The sequence below is a fragment of the Anarhichas minor genome, unplaced genomic scaffold (genome assembly GCF_050575085.1).
Source record: "Anarhichas minor isolate MPS153535 unplaced genomic scaffold, ASM5057508v1 ptg000040l, whole genome shotgun sequence".
Lineage (NCBI taxonomy): Eukaryota > Metazoa > Chordata > Actinopteri > Perciformes > Anarhichadidae > Anarhichas > Anarhichas minor.
This window is the reverse complement of record NW_027466486.1, coordinates 16,074,892-16,100,686: the sequence shown is the minus strand read 5'-3', so window position 1 is coordinate 16,100,686 and position 25,795 is coordinate 16,074,892. Positions and strand designations below refer to the sequence as shown.

The following is a 25,795-nucleotide window of genomic DNA, read 5'->3' as shown; positions in this document are numbered from 1 at the left end:
AGTTGATAGTTATCCGTTTATGTTATTGGAACAGACAAGAAAAATCTGCAGCAAGTGATGCTTAGAAGGGGCCAGAAACTAAACTGGAAACAACTAAACATTTAACAAACACCTAAAGGTTGCACTAGCAGCAGCAGACATGGAAGGAAGGAACTACACTTGCCTGTATTTGTTTTGTGTGATCAGTGTTTTCCCAGGGTGTCTCCCAGCTGGCTTTTCTGGGCTTTTCAAAATGTAACCCGAGTCATTCACACTTTGTTGATGACCTATTTATGGTTGGAGTGTGCTCTAACTAGAAAATATGGGAAAGGAAACCGAGATGGTGTAACCAAGTCTGTGATAAGCTCGGTCTTTATGATGCTTGTGATATTTTGGAGGGAGAGATTTAGTCTAATGCTTTGCTACTGTGGAACTCGCTACCGTATGTGTCCCAGCAGGAATGCGCCTCCAAGGAGAAAAGACAAAAAGACTGTAAAACAAACATTTAAGAATGATTTAGGTTGATTTGTATGGTTTGTGACTGTTGTGCTTCAGGATTGGAGTGGGAAGAACGGGCCAGCGTGCAGCCGCTGATTTTCCCAGAAAAACAAAACAAGTTCAGGCCAGCCACAAAGAGGAAGAAGCAAAACACGTTTAACTAAGTTAATCACTTAGAGTCCTCTGCAGATGATCAGTAAGAAGAAAGAATTCCAGTGCACAAAACTACAGCCTTCCTCCGCTTTCCTAAAAACAGACCAACCAGTCTGCTTCTCTGTCCAGACCTCTTGTACCCTGTCACCTGCTACAGCAGGAGAAATGACCCATAGAGGTCAGGGGAAGTCAGGGAATTAATGCTTTTCATATTGCTCTTTTATAATTTATTAAATATTAATTTGAGCTTTTACTGGAATAAACGTAGAGGGAGCCGGGTTGAATGATGTTTCTTGGCATGCTAGTCCCTCACCTCAATGTTTTATTAAAATTAAAAAACACGAAAGAAGAGCGTAAGCGGTAAAATAACATGGGCTTAATGAGCTAACGCTGCCAGTTCCCAGTGTTCCATATGCACTGGTTTTTCCAGTAGAGCAGAACCACTGCTATATCATGTTCACCCAGCTCACCACACTGTGCGGCGTCTGTGAAGTATAGACCTTTTAAAACTTGGTGATCAGGTGATTTCATATTATTTGTATAATGTGTAGCCTATTAATGAGAATACATCACCATCATAAGAATTAACAAATATGTTTTATGTAGGATGATTTTGGGATAGAAATTTGGGAGCAGCATTTTAAAACAAAAGTCTTTGTGTGTGTATGCTGTGTGAGCTACTGTGTCTCTATTGAATATTTGCTTTAGAACAATAGCCATTCTTACATAAATGTGTGACTATATGCACAGCATGTACAGTATCTGTGCACGTTTTGCGTGCCTGTGTGTGTGTCGTGGGAATCCCTGGGCATTCTGGATATGAGCTGACATGTATAGCACAGGATGACTCACCATGAATCACTCAAATCAGCCACACGCAGTAAAATACATGAAGGTGAAGGGTCAAAGTGAACAATGACTCATCAAATGACATTCTGAACTTGTGACTGTGCGGAGAACAGAAAGCATGACAATGCCCCCCCCCACCACCACCACCATCGCCACCCCCACCCTCTGATGAGCTCTGACACACTGTGGGACTTCACTGTTCCTCCTCTTCCCTTTTTTCCTCTGCTTCCTGCTTCCTGCTTCCTGAACCGGAATGCAGACTCACTTCTTGCCTGGCATACTTTCCACTCTATTTACAGTCACGTGCTGTAAATGTTTGCTGTTGTTTCCATCGTCTCTTTCGAACAGACAAACATTGAAATTTACACTATTATCTAAGAGCCGGAAAAAAATAAGGTAATATTCCGATTCACAAGTCAGCAGAGCTTTGGTCCAAAAAGCATTTTAGTCAGAGACGATTATCTAAAAGCAAAATGCACATCACACGTCACAGTATATGCCGGCCTCCTGTGTATGTCAAATATGTTTTAAATTTAGGTCTGGTTTAATCAGTCACAGAGTAGAATTACTCTAGCACGGTACTTTTGAAGGTATTGTACTTTATTCGAGTATTTCCATTTTATTTAACTTTATACTTATCTTTAATTACATTTCAGATAAAAAAACATAATATAAAATTGAGTGTACAGATTAAACACGTATAAACCACCTCCACCAGCTAACACAGTAGCCGATTCATATTATTAAGACTCAATATTATAATCTATAATAATAATATATCACTGAAAAAAGCCTGAGTAAATTTACTTTTGACACGAAGTTATTTTTGTGGTTTATACTTGTGTTCTTTTACTTAAGTCAAGTAAGAATGCAGACTTTTTACTTGCATGTAGTATTGCATTGTAGTATTTTTATGGTGTTACGACATTGAATATTACAAAAAGACGACGATACTGGGATAAAGGCTGTGTCAGAGACCGGCTAGGGTTACAATATACAATGAATATTCATATATACCCTATAGAAAAAGAAAAATAGATTTTAAAATAATGATCAAGTTGCAGTTTAAGTTGCTTTTACTGGCATTTTATCTGCATTCAATAAATAACTATTTTATTGAAGACATTATATATACAGTATATAATATTTTATATTCCACCTAGTGCAAAAATGTTGTGTGCTAATTGTTGCAACAGTTGCAACCAGTGCAGCTAAAACATCTTTATCAACTTTCCAGAGACCATTAGTTGTGTTGTTAACTCATTTGTTGATGTTCCTGGGTTTTGCTGAGTCTGCTTTAATGAGCTGTGGGGGTTTATGCAGTCAGCAGTGCAGACTTCCCTTTAGCTAGGACCGGTTGTTTTTCTTCCCTTCTATCTTACAGCACTTTGCTGAAAAAAGTTGCTCAACCTGCACAGATTCACAGCTCCAGCTTCCTGTTATTTAGTGCAACAGTGGGGCACCTGACAACCAGAATCTGATGTTCATTTTCCTGGAGAACGCTGCAGCTTCTTATTGGGTGCAAAGACACCACACCAGGCCGCCCGCAGTGCAGCGACCACCGTCTGGGTAGGAATGACCAAACAGCAGCAGGTAATGCAGGTCAGATCTCTGTCAGCAGGGGGAGTAAGAGGGCTGCTGTCAGTCAATACAAACAACTGTCAATCGTTTTCATTGTATAATAAGAATTATTACTATGATTATTATTATTACAGCACTTTACTGAAAAAAGTGCTAAAAAAGACAAAAGTAATAATGATTATTATTATTCATATTATTTGTATTATAATAATCTACCACAAGCCAACATAACAGCTTCAAACTAACCTTATGGGTGCTGTGACTCTGTACCACTAGATGGCGACAGATGACCGCTTTATTGGGATGTTACAGGTCTCTGCTGTTTGTCTTTAACTCTCAGCGTGGTAACGAAGAGTTGATAGGAGTTCATGGATGATTTCAGTGCTTTTATTTTCCGCCCTCATCACTTAAGAGCTGATCAGCAACCTGGTGGACATTCTACACGTGGCACTAAGTGAAAGCTACATTTAACCATTAACTCAAGTCCTAAAACTAAACTGACAGTCCTCTCATTAGACGAGAACCAGTGAAATGCCTTCATTTAACAGGTTTCCTTATTTTTCTATCAGACGCGCGCGCGCACACACGCAGACAGACGCAATGTACAAATACAGTTCCCAGACAGACAGCCGAGCTGTATAATACTGCAGTACTTAAAGGCTTGTGACTGAGAAGCACAGATCAATAGAGTCATTTTCAGCAGTCTGGAGGATTATCCACCTCACTGCCCACTGATGCGACACACACACACACACACACACACACACACACACACACACACACACACACACACACACACACACACACACACACACACACACACACACACACACACACACACACACACACACACACACCATGTCCTCCAGCCAACACCGCCCCCCCCTCCCCATGTCTGTGGATCCATATCTTTTTTTTACAGGAAATCGACTTGAGAACATTTCTCCTGTTTTTAAACTACTGAAAGCTGCCTGCTCTGTCCCCCCCCCCCCCCCCCCCACTAGAATATGGGGTTTTATAACCCTATCCTCGTGGCAGAGCTCTGAGTCCCAGTGCACTCCTTTGTCTTAGTTATCATCACACGGTCATTTGATTTGAAATGATCCGTGAATATACATGATGTGCATCAACTTAACAGTGAACATATCCCTAATATGGTGTGATGCCGTCATAATTTAATTAGTTAATTATGAGCAAATGTAATACAGTAATGTGAAATAAATCACAATTTTGACTTTAGGTTAGAGAACAAGTGAAAATGATTAGATAATAGAGAAAATAATAATAATTATTGTTTGGACTATCAGTATTTCTTTTTAAAGTAAATCATTTATAACGTTTGCTCTTATTTATTTTTATTTTGTCCTGATATAAAAGGGCTTCCATGCGATACAAAGTGGGGTGAAAAGAATCTGACAGAGGCCTCAATCACTCACGTTCAGTCAGTCGGGTCAATACCGGCTGAACCCGGGTCAAGGTTTCTCTGTGGGACACATTAGCAGCTGACAATTACAGTGAAAAACCACCCAAATAAAAGTCCAGATAAGCCTGGTGCTTAATTAGTTTTTAGTGTTGGAGCCTCCACCACCAATCCCCTTCTCTATTCTCATTTCTATTCCCCAGGCGGCCCTCGTCAAGCCAGCAGCCCGACCCTCGAGCTCGTTCTCACGCTCATCCGCCTTGATTGATTTCCAGGGAGCGACGCCGGCTGGCCTGATCCCACTGGCCGAGCTGGAGACCGCCTGGCCTGCGCGGAGGGGCCGGCCAAGCCCGGGGGGGAGGACGGATGGATAGATAGATGAATATCCCTCCGATCTCTTATCAGCTAGTGCAGCTTCTAGTGGGACGGGTGTGAATAGTCCCCCCCCCCCCCCCCCCACACACACACACACACACACGCACACACACACACACACACACACACTTTAGCGGGACAGAAACAGTCATTATTTTACTCTTAAAGATGTATGATCTGTATCTGTGTATCTGTTTCTATAGTTACACCGACTCCGACACACACACCGGACCAGGTTTTCTGACGGGTGAAAGCACATCAGCTCCTAGAAAATGAGAGGAAAAGATCAGCGGCGGAAGCTCATCAACAGCAATATGTTATTTCACACCCCAGCAACTAAAATAACTGATAAAACTCAAAATTCCACTGATTACAACGACTCAGTGATTGTGATATGATAAGTGCGAGTAATATTAAAAATTAATTATATATTTTAACCATAATGCAAACTTCCTGACTACCTCGGACATTAGATGTGAACCCACATATTTCCTTATTGTGACAACATGAGAGTTAAAAACAGCTGTTCTCCAACAATATTTATAAAAACTAAATATATAAAATAGCGTTTTATCTCAAGTGAGCCACATTATGACAGAAGAAGAGTTAGGTACAGTAAAACAATGCTGGTCCCATAAAAATGAAAACGTACATTCAATATAATTTATAACCTATAGTTTTTACGATGTACCCAATGAGCCACCAACTGTTTATTTTAGGGTATTCATCTCTAATGGCTTTTGTAATTAAAACACTTGATAAGTAGCTACACACTAACATTCATGCTCAAAATGTTACTACTGATTTATTGATATTTAATAAATAAAAAAAGGCTTACGCTAATTAGCCAACTAATAAAGCCTGCTAATACTGGCCCTGGACAAAAAGTGTGTGTGTGTGTGTGTGTGCGACAGACAGAGAGAGACTGGTGAATAAAAACGTACACGCGCATCACGGATAATGCTCTCTCTCTCTCTCTCGCTATCAACACACCTGCGCGCGCGCGCGCGCGCGCGCGCGCCCCCCCCCCCTCCCTCCCCTCCCCTCTCTCTCCTCCTCCTCTCCCTCTCTCTAACTTCGCCACTTCACAGCTCTACTTGAAAGTGGGCTCGAGACAAGAGTTGTTCTTTCCGCCTGGCGGTGTCGAGCATCAACGTCACAACCACCACCACCACCATGCCTCGAGGATTCTTGGTGAAGAGAAACCGGCGATGTCCGGCGTCGTACCGGTCACGGAATAACAGTAATAACAAACCCGAAGCATATTACGGTGACCAGAATAGCAGCGGTAAGTGTGAAGCGACAAAACCGGAGGCAGTGGAGGGGAAGGACGTGTTGAATGTGTTCCCGTTTGGACGGCCGGATGGACTGCTCCCGGTGTCCCGCGGAGACTCCGCCGCTGTCAGGGAGACGTGGAGCCCGCACGTGGAGTCCGCGCTGGAGGCGGAGGCGGACCGGCGCGCACAATTACCGGAGACCGAGGGCCAGGTGAGCGAGGTGGACGTTCTGACTCCCGATAGTGACTTCTCCTGCTTCTTCCCACCTCCTCCTCTACCCCCACGCGACTTGACATCAACAGAGTCCTGCAGCCCCGTTAAACCGGTCGGCACGAGACTGCTGGACCTCCACCACCACCACCACCACCACCACCACGAGGGATATAAGCAGCCGCTGTTCCCCGGGAAGTGCCTGACATCCTCCCCGGTGCCGGGGTTACCGGAGCTGCCGTTCCTGGTGAGCTCCACGCCGACCTCAGTGTCCCCTTCCATTGAGAGGCTCCTCGCGAGCGGCAGCCGCAACGCACCGTCCTACGGTCACAATGACAAATACGACCCGAGCATGGGTCATGTACACTTGTTCCCGCCACTGACACTTGTGAACCCAGAGCAGCATCACGCGGCGAGGAAGCGCTCGTTCCTCGAGCAGGATCAACGCTTGAACGGCAACAGACACAGCAAACAGCCTGCGGGCAACCCGTCAAAGAAACCCAAAGTGAACCGAAAGCTGAACTTCGAAGACGAGGTCATGACCTCGCCGGTGTTGGGTCTGCGGATCAAGAAGGAGCTTCCCGAGCAGAGGAGACAGCGGGAGAGGTCGTCCGCTCCCACCGGGAACCAGCCGCTCGGAGAGTACATCTGCCAGCTTTGTAAAGAGGAGTACTCCGACCCTTTCTCCCTCGCGCAGCACAAGTGCTCCCGCATAGTGCGCGTGGAGTACCGGTGTCCCGAGTGCGACAAAGTCTTCAGCTGTCCCGCCAACTTGGCATCCCACCGCCGCTGGCACAAGCCTCGTCCGGTAAACGGCCAAGGTGGAGAGACTCAGACAAACAAGAGCCAGCCACTGAAAGAAGCACGAGGTCTCGTTCAGCACGAGAGGCAGCCGGTAGAGATGGAGGGCAAAGAGAACGAGCTGCTGCGCATAAACGCTAACCAGCACCACGGAGCGCTGGACAGCTCCCGGGTCAGGCGCGAGCCCTCCCTGTTGCTGCTCCACGGTCGCTCACGGGACAACCCCGACGGCGACAGCCTCGCGCCCCCTCACTATGATTCCTCGCTTCATTACCGGAATCTGGCCGAAAGCTGTCTGGACCTGCAGGAGCAGGTGAGGGCGGCAGACAGTCCACCCTCGAGCCTGCTTCTGTTAAACGGCAACCCGGACGAGCGCGCGGACCTGCCATCGCTTCCGCATCCTCCTTTGCCGTTTGTCCAGTCGTTACCGGAGGACGACGTGTACGAGTGCCGGTACTGTGGGAAGAAATTCCGCCGACAGGCTTACCTAAAGAAACACCTGGCTGCGCACGAGACGACAGCGCGAGCGTCTCCCAACCCGCCATCTTACGGGCAGGCGCGCGAGACAGGCGGAGGACAGAGCCAGGTGTTCTTGTGTCACCTGTGCGGCGCGCGCTTCCCGTCGGCGGAAATCAGGGACAAGCACCGTCTGTGGCACGCGATGAGGGACGAGTTACTGGCGGGAACTTTGGGAGGAGGACTCAGACCAGACGTGTTCCACGCGCAGGGAGGCGAGAGCGGCAGCGGGGAGTGCGAGCAGCAGCAGATCTTCACGTGCAAGCACTGTCCGTCCACTTTCTTCAGCTCCCCGGGGCTCGCGAGACACATCAACAAATCCCATCCCACCGAGAACCGGCAGGTGATGCTGCTGCAGATGACCGTGCGACCGTAAAACGAGCGCGAGACGGGCCAAGAGAAACACATGAAAAATAACCAGTTATTGGCCGTCATTATGAGGAACCTAACTATGAAGTACATTTAATTCAGCTATGGTTCTATTGTAGATTGTGACGGAGGCCTGTTGGGTTCAGTTGTGGTCAAAAAGCAAAAACGCACTGTATGTTTCAGGATACGGACTACGGGTGAGTTTTGTTTAAAGCTCAGTGAGCCTCTTGACTGCTCAATTGTTTCACAAAGATACAGTTATGATCTACTGACGCCAAAACGATGCACACATTGTTTATGGACTTGAGACTGATAACCCAAAAGCAAATGTAAACTAGACAATTAGCTAACAGTGTCAGTAGAAGCGGAACTGTCCATGGTGCTGAAACTAAACTAAATAACTGACCTACGGAAACTATTACAAACAAACTGACACCATGTCCACAAACGCACCTCTGTTATCTTCCACAGGTTGCTCAGTCTTTACAGCTTTTTTTTTTTTTGGAAGAAAAATAAAAAGGACATTTTAATTCGCTGGACAGGTGATCTAAGATGATTTTATAAAATAACAGGATTATTATAACGATTAAACATTAAACTGGATGCAAATTAAAGTGACCCTTGTTCTAAATGGCTATTTCTTCTGTTGAAATCTTGAGAGCAAATCGCATTATCTGTCAATATTGAATTTGTACGGCCAGTAATACAATCAGAAGTCAGACATTGTTTCTATATTTCTTTTCTCATTTAGAGAATATATATATATATATCCTGTTTTGCCACAGGAGGCCATTTCTTTTTCGGCTTCTCTTGCATCCTGTCATATTATGCCCAACCGTCTGTAAACGATTTGACATTTAATCACAGTAACTAAACTGTTACAATTAGTGAACACTTGAGAGAACAGGCCAGACTGAAGTTTGACAGAAAGGGTCATTTGATTATGACTAATTAGAGCAAGAGGGGGCCATTGTACGCTGAATGTACTGAAGCAAAGATCGACACACGCCTCTCTACATGTTTAAACTCACGGTCGACATGGTTCTGTGGCAAAGTAATCACATTACACCGAAGCTCAGGTGGAGCCGGTGTGTTACATTACGTACCGACGTAAAATGTAGTGACCCGTAATTACATTTAGAAAGTGACCTTCCTTACCCCACCAACCGGAGACAGAACCAATGTCCTAACTCTATTTCATGTACAGTGAACAATAAAACAAAAACATAAAAAGAAAATAATCAGAGAGACCATAATATGCCTTTTATAGTAAATGTGCCAGTAAGTTTCTCAGCTACAAAATATTTTCATACAGAAATGGAACATTTAATGTGTGTACTGCTAATTAAAAAAAAGTCTTTTGTCTTTATTGATTATTCATTACTGTTGAAATATTTGCTAAACGCCTTCATGATGCTAAAATATCATTGTGGTTCTATGAAACCAGTACTATTTTGATATCTCTGAAGTTGAATGTGACATTTATTCTAAATTATTGTCAATAAATGTTAAGACAGTACTCATTCATGTGGTTTCAAAGTTGGTGTGCGCGCGCACACACACACACACACACACACACACACACACACACACACACACACACACACACACACACACACACACACACACACACACACACACACACACACACACACACACACACACACACACACACACATCAATGGGTCCGGCTGTCAAGTGGTACGAATCGTTTATTGTCAAACTCCACCATCGCACATCTGCGCTCTCTTCGGTGTCCAAAAGAGCCATTACAGGTCTACATACTACAGGTGTGACAGTAACATCCAGGAAGTGTGTGTGTTAAGATACAGCTGTTACATGATCAACACATGCGGTTAGTACTGAACCGGCGTCATGCAGTATGTACAGTCAGTAGTTACATACATCAGTCTCCCAACTGACAACAGCTGAACCCCGTAACCATCACGGCCCTCTCGCTCAGAGCATCCATCCACGCAGGCGCAGAAGTTACATACATGTTTGTGTGTGGTCGACATGGCAACAGACTACAGACAACCAAGATGTCAGATTTGGGTCAATAAGGCGGACTAATACTTTTCTACCCGAACAATCTTCCTGGACAGACGGTCCTCAGGCTGGTGTGGATTCGTTAGAATGCTGAAAGGCTTTGGGTAACCTAGGTTTTCTATACATTTTGGTTTTGCTAATCAGGGTTTTTTATTTAAGTGAAACAACGGAGTTGAAATCCTTTTTATCTGAATCTTTCTTCAGGGTACTATGAAAGCAGCATCATGACTCAAGTAGAGTCACTGGTATTTTAATCCAAAGCCAAAGTAATGTTGAGACCCAAAAGATATTGAGACGCGGGTCTGCATACAGCATGTACAGATCCTTCCCAGAGTGCAGTGGGGCTAGTTGACCACGTGTCGCAACCAATCAATGGTGCTTCTTCAACCTCGGCAATAATAATAATAACCGTGACAGCAATAATTTAACGGAACACTCAAATCTCAGCTGACTTTAAATATCCACAGACAAAATAACACAATTTGACCTCATTTTTAAACTGGCAAATCTTTAACAATTTCAACCCCACAGAGGGGTTAAAACAAGTGTGACAATCCCTTTCCTCTCTGGAGAATCTATGGCTGAAGTAAAGACAATGAAAGAGTAACAGAAAATACAGTTGTGAATACACACACATTAAGCAGTGAAGCATAACGCAAAACCTTTAACTCAGATCTATATTTTCAAATGCAAACATTTCATACAGTACATGCGTGTTTCCTTTAGATCAGACAGGAGGAAAAGGAACTCATGTCAAATAAACAGATGAAGGTTCAATGGTGATAAACCCTGAAGGAACCACAGCTGAGACCATTAATGAAGAGAAACCCGGAAAAAGAACGATGGAAGCCGATCTGAAACGTTAACACATGAGCGTAGCGTCACGGTTTCTGGATTGTGATGACACGCGGATCCCCTCCATCCACAGCTGGAACCGGGGAAGAGTCGAAATTTAAGAGCGGGATTAAAAAAAGAAGAAGTTACAAGCACAAAACCGTTTATTTCTAAGTGATGGTGTTTCCTTTGCCTGCCCCGCCCCCCCCCCCCCCCCTCCCTCGTTGGCCATGGTTCTACAGTATCTCTCCTTTAAACACTTTGTTTTTCCTCCTTCCTTCCTCCCTCCCTCGGGCCTCACTTAGCAATATGTCAAACAATGAAAAACCAGGAATACGATGGCCTAAAACACAGTGGTACCAAGGTTACGCATATCAGCAGTGAAGAAGAGTACTTGAGATACAATTAGAATTACCTTTCAATTCAGAGAGGATGAAGAGTAAACTGAAAGCATTACATCTTGTAGTGTTTGTTTTAAGCAGATAATGTGTTCTGAGGATAAACCAGTTGGACTTTGGCAGCTATTCTCACATAACAGTATGTACACAACCTTATAGATATTTATATATCTACTATATATATACCTATATATTCATACTCATACATATATAGATATGCAGAATATATATAAAAGGAACAAAAAAAAAGAAAAAACACAAGGAACATAAATGCAATGAACATCAGTGCTCTGTCCACATTTTACAGCATGAGCACAAGAAAGTCGACACTTAACTTTATGTAACAAGTGCTTCCTCTTTGATCAATCATTTTTCAACAAAGCGCTTTTCTCTGCGTTGTGAAAGACAAACAATCCCTCCATCATTCCTTCTACACTGGTTCTCACATCTCTTTGCTCAAAGGGAGTTGAAGGAGGGGGATTGTTCTTCTGGAGAACATTTTGGGCTTTAGAGTGATGCCGCATTTTATAGCTAGCAAACGAAAGAGTTTCTATTTACATTCTATGAGGACTGAATAGCAAACAGACCCCTGCCCTTATCTTTGTAGGCCTAATGCTGTACTGAGAACAAAAATATACTTTTATCTCGCTTTCTCCATGCAACACTGAAGGTGCAATCGTTCAGAAATGCATTATTTATTTTTTATATCAAAACTCATAGTTCTGTCTGTACACACACACACACACACACACACACACAGACTATCGTACAAATATACAGATTCCACTTAGCGGCGTTCAACCTCTCTTTGTTCTGCGGTTTTGACCTCGATGAACGCGCTTCTCCAAAACGAACAGCGTCTAACGTGGCACACTTGAGCTTTTTTTGCGATTTCTAACATGGCACGGATCATGATGGACTAGTGCTGCACTCGTTCGGCTGCGTCTACGATGAAGATCAGCACTGTTTTTTTTTGTATTTTTAAGAGCAAAGCCAAGGATATATTCAGCAGCTGTGAGCAATTTCTAAATAAAGTTAGTGTTAAATACTCCACAGAATACTTTTACATGTGTTTTTTGAGAGTACAACTGTGTGACGAAGCGTCAAATTCTACTGACACCCCAGATGGTGACGCTCTTTCCTGAGAACAACACCCATCGGTCTTTTTCCTGTTGGAAATAAACATCCATGTGGATTTCTCCACCACAGTCTGTTTTCGCCTACTTTTGAGCACAAAATGTAGACCAAAAGTGTCTGATTGCTTGATCGGCTATGACCGGGGCTGCGAAAATCTAGAGAGCTTAAGTCTTATTGGCCGATCCAGAGGAGCGCCGCAGCTTCATGGACATGCGGCTCTTGCTAGTCCGAGGAGACATGGGGGATGCCGAGTCGCTCCCGGCCTCCCCAAGAGCCGGACTTTCTCCCCGAAGAATCTCTAGGCAGGAGCCTGTGGAGGGGGAGGGGGAGGAGGCAGGGGGGGAGTTGTGGGTCGAGGGGCGAGTGAGGAGGATGGATTGATGGGGCAGGGAGGGAGGGATAAAAGAGAGGAGGGAGGAGGCAAACAAGAGAATGAAAAGGAAGAAGGGACAATAAGTAAAATGCATCCCGCCCCATGATGTTCTACTGACCCGGACCGCACAAACTCACACAGACAGGACAGACAGACACAGACTAGAAGAACACACAACATACTGCATTCATTCTAAATCCCTAAAAGCTCATAGAAGAACAGAGACTGTTTTAAGATGCGAGTACCTCTGAGACCATGTGTGACATTAAAAGCTACATAAATGAACTTTGACATCGAATGTATAACACCTGCCTTTAGCTGAATACATCCGCTGTAGAGGCAACATGTGCTTGACGAGTGTCAGGATCTAGTTGCTCCCATCTACACTTAGAATATCAGCCGACTCGTCTCTGGAGCTCAGCTCTTTTATTGCTCGTTCGCTTTCCAGCGGATGAGCAGCTCCGTCTAGCTTTCAGTTCTAATGTTCTGTGGTAGCGGACTCAGAGGTAGATTCAGCTTTTTAAACTGCACTCTACAAGATTCATAAATACTGACATTTGACCAAACAGCGTCGTTACAAATGGTTTGCATACTTATCCTGCATCACAGGATTTTTAAAGGTGATCCGACGTTACAGCTGATATTAGCAACACGTTAGTCAAGAGATGCTCATTTCTGCCTACATTTTCACTTTAGCACTTTTTCTTTTTTATTGGAAATCTTTGCAGTAATTTCTATATGAGATGTTTGGAAACTAGACTAGAAACAGAAAATGTAATTATTGGGCTATCTTCTGTCTATAAACATACCATTCACAGCTAGCATGAAGGACCTTCTGCTTCAGACCCTTCCCCTTCACCCTGAGCAGGTTTAAGCTGTCTAGTGGTTTAGGGACCATCATATACATAACACTATGCTCCTCTAGAGGAGGAGGAGGAGGAGGAGGAGAGTCAAGAAAAGGAAAGGATGGGAGAGGAGAGGAAAGGAAAGGAGAGGGAACAAAAGGAAAGGAGGGCCGGTAACAAAAAGAGGCGAGAAGATGGAAGCGAGGAGGATACAGGAAAGAATGAAACACCAGAGGAGAGATACAGAAGATAGAGAAAGGGAAGTAAATGAAATAGACAGGAAATAGAGAGGAAACAGGAGAAGAGAGAAGGTATAAAAAGAGGAGATGACAAAGGAGCCGTGAAGGAGGGATGGTCAGAGAAAAGAAAGAAAATGGAAAAATGAATAAAAATAAAGAATAAGATATTGCCACACACACAAAAGAGAAAAACAATACATTCAATGGACAGAATGGAAAGACACAACAAACTCACTGACAACACACACAACATGTTGGACACATTCATAATGACACAGAACACATCTGAACCTCATTATCTGTATGCTTCATTCTGCTCATCCCCACCTCTAACTTACTTATTTCAGATGTTACAATACAAACAAGTCTACTGAAGAAGAAACACAACTGAAATGTTAGTTTAAAGTTACACATTGTGTGTGTGTGTGTGTGTGTGTGTACAGAGGTACATCGTATCATAACCAGGAAGAGAGGAGCATACAAAAGGTTAGAGGTAAAGTTTCACCAGGTCAGTGTGACAGCGCAGGTTAACAGAACAAACAGGAGAATGACTGAGTGAGTGAGAAGGCCAAAGAGCAGAAAGATCGTTATAACAAGGACGTCTCACTTTCATCATGCCACTGAGTGTAGCTTGGTATGAAGCTGATCTAGTGCTTAAAGGGACAGTTTACCCCAAAATCAGAAGATACATATTGTTCCTCTTGCATGTAGTGCTATTTATCAATCTAGCTTGTTTTGATGTGAGTGTTGGAGGTATTGGACAGTAAAGATGTCTGCCTTCTCTCCAATATAATGGAACTATAAGGCTCTCAGCCTGTTGTGCTCAAAGCGACGATTGGGTACGATTGAGAAACCTGGAAATTGTGACTTTGTTACTCAAGATAATCCACAGACCTTGTTGTGAGCAGTTTCATGTAGGAACTATTTTCTTTCTACCACACTACACCCGCCAACCGTATCACCGCGCAGAAGGAAGCGTGCATCCACTGATGGACGAGAGGCTGATGACAGCGCGAGATAGAAACATTGATGGCTGAGCTGTAAGGTGAGCTAGCTCAGTGGTGCTAGGTGAGCTAGCTCACCTAGCACCACTGAGCTAGCTCAGTAGTGCTAGGTGAGCTAGCTCAGTGGTGCTAGGTGAGCTAGCTCAGTGGTGCTAGGTGAGCTAGCAGTGTCGAGTATAGATGAACTCTTCCTTCTGCACGGTGATGCGGTTGGCGGGTGTAGTTTGTTAGAAAGAAAATAGTTCCTACATGAAACTGCTCACAACAAGGTCTGTGGATTATCTTATGTAACCGGGTCAGGATTTCCAGAGAGAGACATTGCTGTTGAGTTTTTCAAATGTATTTATTTTGGAGCTTTGAGCACAACAGGCTGAGAGCCTTATAGTTCCATTATATTGAAGAGAAGGCAGACATCTTTACGACCGATACCTCTAACACTCACATCAAAACACAAAAGATTGATAAATAGCACTACATGCAAGAGGAAAATATGTTTTTTAAAATATATTTTCTGTCCCTTTAAAGAATAAAAGTCAAAAACAGTGTTCAATAAGAAATTTCAAGGAAGGCAATCCAGCTGAATGTCATCAGCACAGGGAGCTGTTTCTTGTGTAAGATCAAAGGAATCCACACTACCTGCCCAGCAGCCAACACAAGGCGGATAAAGTTAGTGACTAAGGAGACTAAGGAGACTCAGGAGGTGGTGGAGACCACAGCAGAGCTTAAAAGGAGAGTGGATATTAGACTGATAGGTGGACACAAACATGACACTAAATGAATGCTCATGTTGCTCTGCTAGATGTGCAGATACATACGTACAACACGTTCATGGCGTGCCCCGCTACTACACTCGTAACTAACCACAATGAGTCATACCGAACTACACCCGACAGATGAGCTGAAGATGACACTTCCTTTTAAACAGTACACAGCTGTAAACACATGCAGACCTGCTTGAACTGTGGAAAACACAGAGGAGAAAACAGACGGGAACAAAGTCGAGATGAAACAATATGGCGGAGGAATCGGAAGAGAGCATAGGTTAGGCTGAAATGTCAGTAGGAGGAGCCAATCACAACGAGGCGGGTCAATCATGTGACCAGGCTTACCTTTTTAGCTATAGGCAAGTGAGACAATACGATCTGAAGGAGGGGGAAACAAACAAAACAAAAAAGAAAAAGAAAAAAAAGAAGAAATAAATAAACAAAAAAAATATGAACAAAAAAAAAGAAAAAGGGAAAAGCAATTTAAACAAAAGAAAAAATAATTATAAATAAGAAGGTGAAATTAAAATAAAAAAACAGAAAGAGAGAATAATGTTTGATCATTGTGCTGTTAAGGGAGGGGAACCTGTAAGTTATTATCGGGAGACAGACAGAGAGAGAGAGATAGAGAGGTAGAGAGAGGTAGAGATATGGGGAGGGGCGCTGTCGTAATTTGAGCAAAGTATATTCCAGAGCACAGGATTATTAAACTGTCCAGATGTCACAATCCGAATTCTTAATTTGGACATGATGATACGCATATTAAGATTAAGAATCAGGCAAATTGAGACGAGCAAGTAGTGAAATTAGTGGCCACGAGAGGCCCTGATATTTTATTATCCGACTAACGTTTTGATCCTGTGCTCTGAAATGACGTTTGGGGCTGAAGAACACACAGACAGCCCAATAAAAGAGCAATTTCAGTACCATACAATACTCTAAATGAATATTTGGGGAACATAATAGCGTTCCAGGTTGCGTTTAATGTTATTCAGCCTCAAAGCAGGTTGATTATTATTGTACAATTATTAATATTTCTGCCATAATAGCTGGTGAGATGAAGAGCAGTTGGACAAAAAAAAACAACAGTGATTAATTATACACATATTAAGATCAACATTCACAGCCATACCTCTGCTTGACCAGTAAAGAAACAAAGTCAAACACGGTGTCACTGTATTCCTTACATTATTACACTGATATGTATGTAGGCTTACGTCACACAGTGTTACTCCTTTATGCTTCATATTCCTCAAGAAAAAGTGTGCGGCTCAGCGGCACGATTAGATTATTGTAAATAACTGCCACGCTGAACAATTTGATTATGTGCGAGTCAAAGGACAGCACACTGTTTTAAATGACACTTAGCCGGACACACTACGGACAAAAATGATCAGTAGCCGTCTAATAAACTTAACGGGATACATATGAGGTGTCATGCAGCAGAGTGTAACTCCCATGTGCATGCCTGGCATCTCTACTGGCTGATCAGATGTCAGCTAATTCCTCAGAGACACTCTGGAGACAGAAGAAGGCTCTGAGCACGGCGTTGGACAGAAAACAGAACTCATTCGATACTCGGAGTCTGTGAATCAAGCCGTGAGCTGCCAGTGTGTGTGTGTGTGTGTGTGTGTGTGTGGCAGCTCTGTCGTTCAAAAGGCAGAGCGCGAGAGATGCTGTTGGTAGTTTATAATCCAGCTTTTGTACTTTAGAAAAAAGCTGTATAGTTCGCTTAACAAGCCTTTGTTTTTAGGATTAAATCCTGAGTATTATATTTATTATAAGAACCTATAGGTCAGGGCGCACACACACACACACACACACTAAGTATTCAGTCTAAATATTTATAATTAGTTTGTCTACTATGCATGTTTTAATGTCACTTGCCTTCAGCTCTAAATTCTCCCACGGGTTTGTGGTGAGGGAAGCGGCGTGTCTAGATTTGGCCACTTTGGCTGGTTGACCAGCAGTTTTTCGGGTGTCATTAGTTCCGTCAAAGCCTGCCTCCGAGGTTTGGATATATATGTTCTGTAATATCTGTCTGGTTACTGGATGCTTCCCGTGCAGAAGGTTGTGTCTCACCTGTGTCAGAGGGCAGGTGTGTGCAGGGAGCGGGACTGTAGACTCGAGCTGCGTAATCTTCGAACGTGGTCGGCTCCTGGTGGTGCTGCACGATGGTTTCCAGGTATCGGGCTCGCTCCTCATAGCTGAGGTCAAAGGTCAAGGTCAAACAACAAAGACAGACGCCAACAGAACCCAAAAGGAGCAAAAAATATTTAGATAGAATCTGACGGGAGATGGTGATAAAATGTTCTGTAGATCTGGAGGAGCTTTGTCAAGTCTGACAAAACAAGCCTGATGATGTCATAATGATGTCATCAGGGTCATATCTCAGTTTAGGCTCGGAGGCTACAAGCGAATAACAAGAAGGCTGCGATACAAACTGGGTGTGTGGAGTTTAAAAGGTGTGGGTGTTTACCAGGCACAAAGGTTTATAGAAAGACTATCCAGTTGCATTGTGGGAAATGTAGGCTCCAGTGTTTTAGGAGCATGACCCGTACTCGGTACTGAAAGTCAGGATATTTTAGACTCTGCCGCACATTCTTTTTTAAATCTGTATCTCAAAGAGCTGAACTTTAATATCTGACACATTACTGTTTTAATGAAGTTTATCTTTCATTAATCTGCACATTTGAACATGAATTCAAAATCCATTAACCAAATAGCAGAAAACAAACAGTAACAGAATAGAAAATAAAATACTGTAAAATAAAGTGAATATAGAATAGAATAAAACATAATGAAATGAGAAAGCAGCATTTTTCAGATTAAAGCACCGTTAACTCCATAGACCTACAGCAGTCTCCACATGGATCTACAGAGAACGCTGCGGTCAGAAAAAGAAGAAGAAGAAGAAGCAAATCAAAGGCCTTTTATCACCTGCGATTACAGCCTTCAGCATTGAATTCAAAGAGAGAGTCGCAGAGAGCTGAGTAAATGGAAACCAGGACTTCAACTGTCCATCTATTAGAGATAACCTCATTGATAGAACATTTACCCTACTCATACATCCAACCATAATGACAGCCACATACAGCCGGTACAGTGTCTTTGACACACAAACGCACAACTCAGTCCCATCAGCTCCAAATGGTATTACCATTTGCTCAGTGAGCTCCAATAACCGAGGATTTTCAATGAGAGCAGAGTGTGTGTGTGTATGTGTGTGTGTATTTGATAAGAGTGGTTGTGAACAGGCACGATGTGTGTGTATGTCAGCGCACGTGTCCCCGTCTGAGTGTGTGATGGGATTAGGCCAATGAATCTTCAGAATGAAATCTGTGTGTTTGTAACTCAGTGTGTGTGTGTGTGTGCGTTGTGAATGGGTGGGCCATCTGTAATAGCTCCCATGGGTTTTCTATTGGGTTAGAGAGCTGGTCTATGGGCCTCAGAAGGAGAAAGATTCAGGTCTAATGGTAACTGATCCAGTTAGAGACAATGATAATAACAACAATATGGCTCCTTTTAAAGTGGAGGGACAGACTGCGCTGGCAGAATTAAAAAGAAACGAGGAGGGTGGAGATGGAGGGAATGAGTGGAAAAAGCTGGCAAAGCAGAGAGAAAGAAAACTCAAATAAACTGTGGACAGATGACGCTGTTTGCTTAACATTTTACTGAATATAACCACCCTGTATTTCACAGGGACTTCAAGGATTTTAAGATCTAAAAATAGCAGCTATAGTTTCAAAAATACTTTTCGAATACTAACTTGAATCCTACTGAGAAAAGAAGTGAAAGTGAACTAGCCGGAGAGGGAACAAAGGAGCAAGGATGGAGGCTGGAGGTGCAAAGGAAGCGAGGTGGTGCGGGAGGAAGAGAACATGTAAAACGACAGGGAGGAAGTAGCAAGGGTGCAGAGGAAGAAGGGTGAGAATCCCGCAGAAAATCACAGTGGAGGTGAAAGGGGAGGACGGCGGGTGAGATGGGGGAGGGAGGATGTTTAAGTAACAGCATGATGTGGTGTGTGTGCGCGAGAGAGAGAGAGAGAGAGAGAGAAAGAGAGAGAGAGAGAGAGAGAGAGAGAGAGACAGAGAGAGAGACTTTCCCGGAGACAGCGGCGAGAAGAGCAGCAGTCACACATGGAGCGTCAAGCCAGTGTCTCCAACACCGAGTCTCTATGTGATCTCACCGTTTGCCTTTTCCTGCTTCCCTCCCCTGCATCGCACTTCCCCCTTAGGTGGATGAGTGTGTGTGTGCGTGTGTGTGAGTGAGAAAGTTGTGTGACTAATGCAATAAGGACCAACCGCTGTTATATATTCTTACAAACAACACATAATCACCTTTATATCATGTTTAAATAGTGTGTGGTTGTATGAGGCAGCAGCTTGGGAAATACAAGAAAGTATCTGCCAACGCTGTCTGATGAAAGGCCACTGTTTCGTCATTTCTGAGAAGGTCAAAAGGTTTAAAAGGACACCTGCGGGAGAGAAAGAAGTCTACAGAGGCAGGGGGAACTGGAAGAAAGAACGAGGAGAACAGGGAGAGATAAATACACAGGCATGGCACCACCGCTGAGATAAATGACGGGAACATCACTTTGCTTTTCTTCCCTACTTCTCCGTCTGCCTCCGTCAGATCTCTCTCCCTCTTTCTTCCTCTCAGCGGGGGGTTTCTGCCTGTGGCTTCGTGTCACTGTGTCACAAACGCCAGCTCCAAACTGGGAGGGGCCAACATCAGCAGAGAGATGGATGCACTGTCGCTGCAAAACATTTGACATGAGCAGTTCATATTTGGGATAATTAAAGGCCCCGCGCACCCACACAGGACTCTTCAGTTACTTTGGTTAAAAGATACAGATACAGTTACTCTATGGGGCATTTATTTTGAAAAAAAAAACTGCCTCCTAGGGCTTTCATTTCGAAAAACTAGGTCCATCCATAATTTTCTGGTTACATACAGTGCATGTTGGGGGCTATTATTCTGAAGGGGTTGGGGGGGGGGGGGGGGGGGGGCGCTAAAACCGATGTTATAGGTGTTTAGGGCTGTCCTCAACACCCATTTTTGCCAGAATATGTAAAAATATTTCTTAATATATGAAGGCATTTTTACTTGGCAATTTAAAAAGAAGAAGATTGAGATTGGAAGCATTTCTATTGCTTCTCAACATCGCGACGGTTAAGCCAGCGGCTTGCAGCTAACAGTGCTAACTAGGACAAAAGTGCTGTCAGAGCTAACGGTGGTTACCTGAGGGGGAACCGGAGGGTGGGTGCTACATTTCTGTGACAGCGTTATCTGCTTTAACAGACATATGAGCGCAGTGGATAATAATACTCTGAATCCCATATACTGCACCTTCAAGCAGCTTTCTTTTAATGTGGCTCTTGTTTTTACTGTTTTATGGTTACGAAATATTTCATCTGTTTGAGACTTGAAAGTTGCTTTGTGGAACATTTCGTGGTGCATCTTCACCATCGAATGAAATTATTACCATCAAAAAGTAGAAACCAATAAGGGATCAAAGAAAATGGACTTTCGTTCACACACCATCCATCCCTCCATCCATCCCTCCATCCATCCAAATGGCATTCGTCGCGATGAAATCTGTAATTGAATTTCAGATGGCTCCTCTTATAAATTCATTAGCGGAAAAATATCTCTCTTTTGGAGGGAGAGAAAGGAAAAGAAAGAGGAAAAATGATGAGGGGAGGAAGAGGGGGAAAAAGGCCAGTGAGGGAGACAAGGGAGAAAGCAGCGCAGAGAAAGGCAGACAGGAGAGAGATAGAGGAGGTCGGATAAAAAGCCTCTTTTGTATCCAATCAGAAACTCATTTTCTTGTGCGTGGCTGAAAAGAGAGGAGAGAGTGAAGTGATCGTGATCAGTCTCTCTCTCTCTCTCTCTCTCTCTCTCTCTCTCTCTCTCTCTCTCTCTCATTGTGGCACTGTTCGACTCCTGCGATCACTTGAGACTGGAGGAGGCGAGGGGAGGAGAAAGGGAGCTTGTTAGCGCATTAGGAGCCCGGGGCCCACCGCTGGGTTGTGCACGTGCGTGTCGGTGGCAAGTTTGCATGGAGGATTGTGTGTGTACGTTGTATATAGTGTGAATATACTAGATAGTTCCTTGTAAATGCGTAGGGCTTACTGAGACGGTCAAACACGCTCATTTGCATGATCAAAATGGGTTGATTTGTATTCTTCCTTTCTAATTGCTATTAACATAATGAAACAGTCAATATGTGTCAATGTGTTGGTTTAAGTTTACTGCTTAAATGATTTCAAAATATAAGTGAAAATTAAAAAATGTGGTAAGGATCCAAAGCTTTTACCGTGTCAGTCTTGTGTAAAGGAACACCCGACTCATGCAACTCAGCTGGAGGCTTTATACAGAACGACTGACTGGATTATGATTTGGACTGAAACATTTTGGATAAATGGTCCAGGACATGACTGTGACTGAATCATCTGGGGAAAAGAAAAATGTACATTTCCAGGCTCTTCTTTTAAAGAAATGGTCATCCGGTTAAGCTCTGCTAACAGTACTTTGGGCATGTCATACAATCAAATCAGATATTTTAACAACAATGTGTGTGCGGATTCTTCCCTGTTCACAAGGCTGGAGGACACACGTTTACCCATCTGAGTCGTCTACTAATGAGGCCTTACATGTTTTCAAGTCAAACATGACTTTGTTCTAACTGAACAAAATGTGGTCGGTAAATCTCAGTGCTGCTTTCACTAGGGCAGCACTTCAGTGAAGAAAACAGGAAACAAATAATATCTAGATGAAATTGTGGAAAATTCCTGTGAAGTGAGTCATTTGGAAAAAATTCCAGATAGTTTCTTAACACCCACATTTGTTCATTCAAATATCCTGACTCCTGTCTGGAACCCATGTCTCAAAATGTCCTCACAGCAGGTATTTTGGATGTAAATATAAATCCCAGAAGAGAATATGCAGCCCACATATGCAAGTTATTGTCACTTGCATGCACGGACTTTGTGCTCATTGTCTAAAAACGGCCTCATCGACAGCAGCTACGACGCTGTGAGAGAACCAGACCGATGGCCTTTGAGTGAGAGTGCTCTCTGCTGTTCAAGTGAAGCAGAGCAGATCATGTCGGACATTTCAATATCACCAGCTCAGCTTATAACTCACTGACTATACTGCTGATGAAGATTACAGAAACCTTTCTGTGGGAATTAGCTACTGCTGCCCTGGTAAACAGATACAACTTTACTCAATTTAAATAACTTAAAGAACAAGACATTATTCTTGATTTTTCTTACTAACAAATAGTTTTCTTAATGTCAAACTTGTTTAAAGACTATCCCACACAAAGAGGAAAACCAACGATGGGTTGAAACACGTCACAAATCTTTACTTTCCTTTTTTAAAAAGACAAAGTAATCAGCTGGGAATTGTAGTTTTTAACTAACGTGACTCAAAAAGGAATAAATACAGCATTTGCGAGGGACTATTTTCAGCTGCGAATTAATACACATTTGGTGTTTGAAAGCGATATCTACGGCAGCAGGATTGTGCATATTAGATTAGACTCAAAATAAACAACAGTCACCAGTAATGATGGGGCTCACGGATATGTTTTGCTAGTTTTTCCACTGCCAATGGAGCTCTATGGCACAGAGGAATGAGGTAAATCAGGCTTTGGATACACAGGCAGTGCTTGGTAGTGTTGATGAAGCCTTATTATTCTTCACCCGTTACTGCCGCAGTAGAAACCCGACGATGACGTATTTAAAAGATACACAAGGCAATGTGGCTCTGAATGATCTACAAGTCCAGCCGGTCTGCTTCATTTTGAAAAACATGAAAGCGATAGCTAGGTTAAAAGGAGTGGGATGGCTCCATCTTTCTCTGTTCACTCGCTGCTATTCACATTTTTCTGCGACGGTTTTATGAATCACAGTTCCATTCGGCCAGACATGTGAACGAATCCCAGCGCAGTTCAACTGTGTGAAACGCCAACATCGCTACTAGCCGGAAGGACAATCATGTTGTAACTTTGAGTGACTTTGAATGTGAACAGAGCAAAACTTGTACGAACATTATACGGTGACGCTTTTAAAAGATAAAAAACATATCAAAAGTGCAACAACACATCTCCTGTCCTCTTTATAAAGCTTGTCTACAAGATACCTATCCTCAAACACACACACACAGTATCTCACCCTGAATCTCACACACGCACTATCTGTGCTCTCCACCCCAGGCTTTGGAACAGACAACAGAGAGAAGGACATCAGAGGGATAATACAATTGGAAAAGCTTTACAGCGTGTAATGATAAACCTGTGTGTGTGTGTGTCCATGCCCAAAGGAAAAAGCTAATGGGTTTATATCTTTCTGCGATAGCAATGATATGGAGGCTTTGTGATTTCATTAAGAGTGTGTGTGTGTGTCCACGTACGCCAAAGATGAGGGCAGAGATAGGTTGATCTAATGCACTACTTATTATTAGGGGCCGACGTGCACGGAAACCACACACACACACACACACACACACACACACACACACACACACACACACACACACACACACACACACACACACACACACACACACACACACACACACACACACACACACACACACACACACACACTCGTATTTACCCCTATTCATCTGCTCTTTAACCTAACGCAGAAACAGAGGCCGAGGAGAAAAGCAGACGTGATACATTAATTGGCCCCTTGTCGCCCCACTATTTCACCCATTGACAAGTGTGTGTGCGCAGACACACACACACACACACGGGTGAAATAGATAAACACACACACACACACACACACACACACACACACACACACACACACACCCTCCTCCTTATCACCACTGGGGAGCCCTAAAGCTGCCAGCGCAATTACAAGCTTTATTTAACGGACACACACAGCAATGTGCTCGGACACACACACACCACCCACCCACCCACCCACACCCACACACACCCACACAGCTTGGGTGTTGGTGAACGTCACAGAGGCCATGATAATAATTCTCTGATTAAGGAGATGGATCCTGTTCTTATCTGCAGGCTGTAACAACAGTGAGACAATATTCATCCTCCACACATACATACATATGAACACCCATATGAATCTTTAATATGGATATGCGAGGTGACAGGAAATACATCTATCCACTTATCGTACGATGTATGGACATGACCTCAATACTATTTACACTATCGACTTATCACACAATACATAGAGATGACGAGAGATGCATCTATCGATCTGCCGACGGCCGGTTTTCAGCCGAGCGGCCATAACAGAGCCGATCAGTCTCATATTGTTTGCCACATTTACAGACGTTTAAATGGAAACGGAAACGGTAAAAAAGAGTATTAGGCGAAGGGAACTTATAATGCGTTCAAACGTAATCTTGTAAAATGCAGTTTTTGGCGAGAAACTTAAATAAATCCAGATGTTTGAAGGAGCTTATAATACAGAATTGAAACCAATAATGCCATCAAAATTGATCGAAGAAAGTATTTGGATAAAAATACAATAATTGATTTCCTATATGCTTTGAATTGTGAAGAAAATTGCAAATCGGTTAATTTTTGCGACCTGACCGCTAGCTATTGTGACAAGTCTAGTTTACATCCATGGTGTTTCTATTTTTATACAGATGTTAAGTTCAAAGTTAAGGACAAATTCATTTTTCCATTTATGTGTTTTAACACTAAACATGATGCAAAATCAGTTGTGACAAGTAAAAATAAGACAATGCCACAAAAACATGTGTTTATAATAATCTGATTTATAGCACAAGTTATGTACATCTAATACAACAGAATATATATATATATATATATATATATATATATATATATATATATATATATATATATATATATATATATATATATATATATATATATATATATATATATATATATATAAATGTTCTCAAATGATTGATTAATAGTCATTTTTGTAGTTCGTCATGCCCAGTAATGTGAATAAAGGTTTCAACACCTTTAGTTCACGCTGAAAACACCTGCTGCAATATACAGCCACACTTGGCTATTTTTAGCTTGTTTTTCTCTCCAAAACAAATTTTTGAAAGTGATTGGTCAATCATCAATTATGTATTCACATACC

The 25,795-nt window shown here is 43.0% G+C and overlaps 2 protein-coding genes across 8 annotated transcripts in view; one reads left to right on the top strand and one right to left on the bottom strand.

Moving 5' to 3' along the window:
* The first annotated feature begins 5,997 nt into the window (after nt 1-5,997).
* insm2 (insulinoma-associated 2) lies at nt 5,998-9,519 on the top strand. Its single transcript, XM_076107512.1, has one exon. It carries the CDS (start codon nt 6,032-6,034, stop codon nt 8,033-8,035), a length of 2,004 nt encoding a protein of 667 aa, XP_075963627.1. The 5' UTR covers nt 5,998-6,031; the 3' UTR covers nt 8,036-9,519.
* A 203-nt stretch (nt 9,520-9,722) lies between these two features.
* Nucleotides 9,723-25,795, bottom strand: part of ralgapa1 (Ral GTPase activating protein catalytic subunit alpha 1) — a 64,577-nt gene continuing 48,504 nt past the window's right edge. For 5 of the 7 annotated variants that reach the window (XM_076107505.1, XM_076107506.1, XM_076107508.1 and 2 more), the window contains 2 exons: nt 17,754-17,878; nt 9,723-12,756 (listed from right to left, as the gene is read on the bottom strand). In XM_076107505.1, the coding sequence (XP_075963620.1) occupies nt 12,611-12,756; nt 17,754-17,878 (271 nt within the window). In that variant the 3' untranslated portion in view covers nt 9,723-12,610. Of the gene's footprint in view, nt 12,757-13,628; nt 13,741-16,016; nt 16,050-17,753; nt 17,879-25,795 lie in introns of all 7 variants that reach the window. The other 2 variants (XR_012958996.1, XM_076107509.1) reach the window with 2 other exon arrangements.

What these genes read in the sequence shown, in the direction of transcription:
- insm2 (XM_076107512.1), top strand. Translation starts at nt 6,032, where the DNA reads ATGCCTCGAGGATTCTTGGTGAAGAGAAACCGGCGATGTCCGGCGTCG.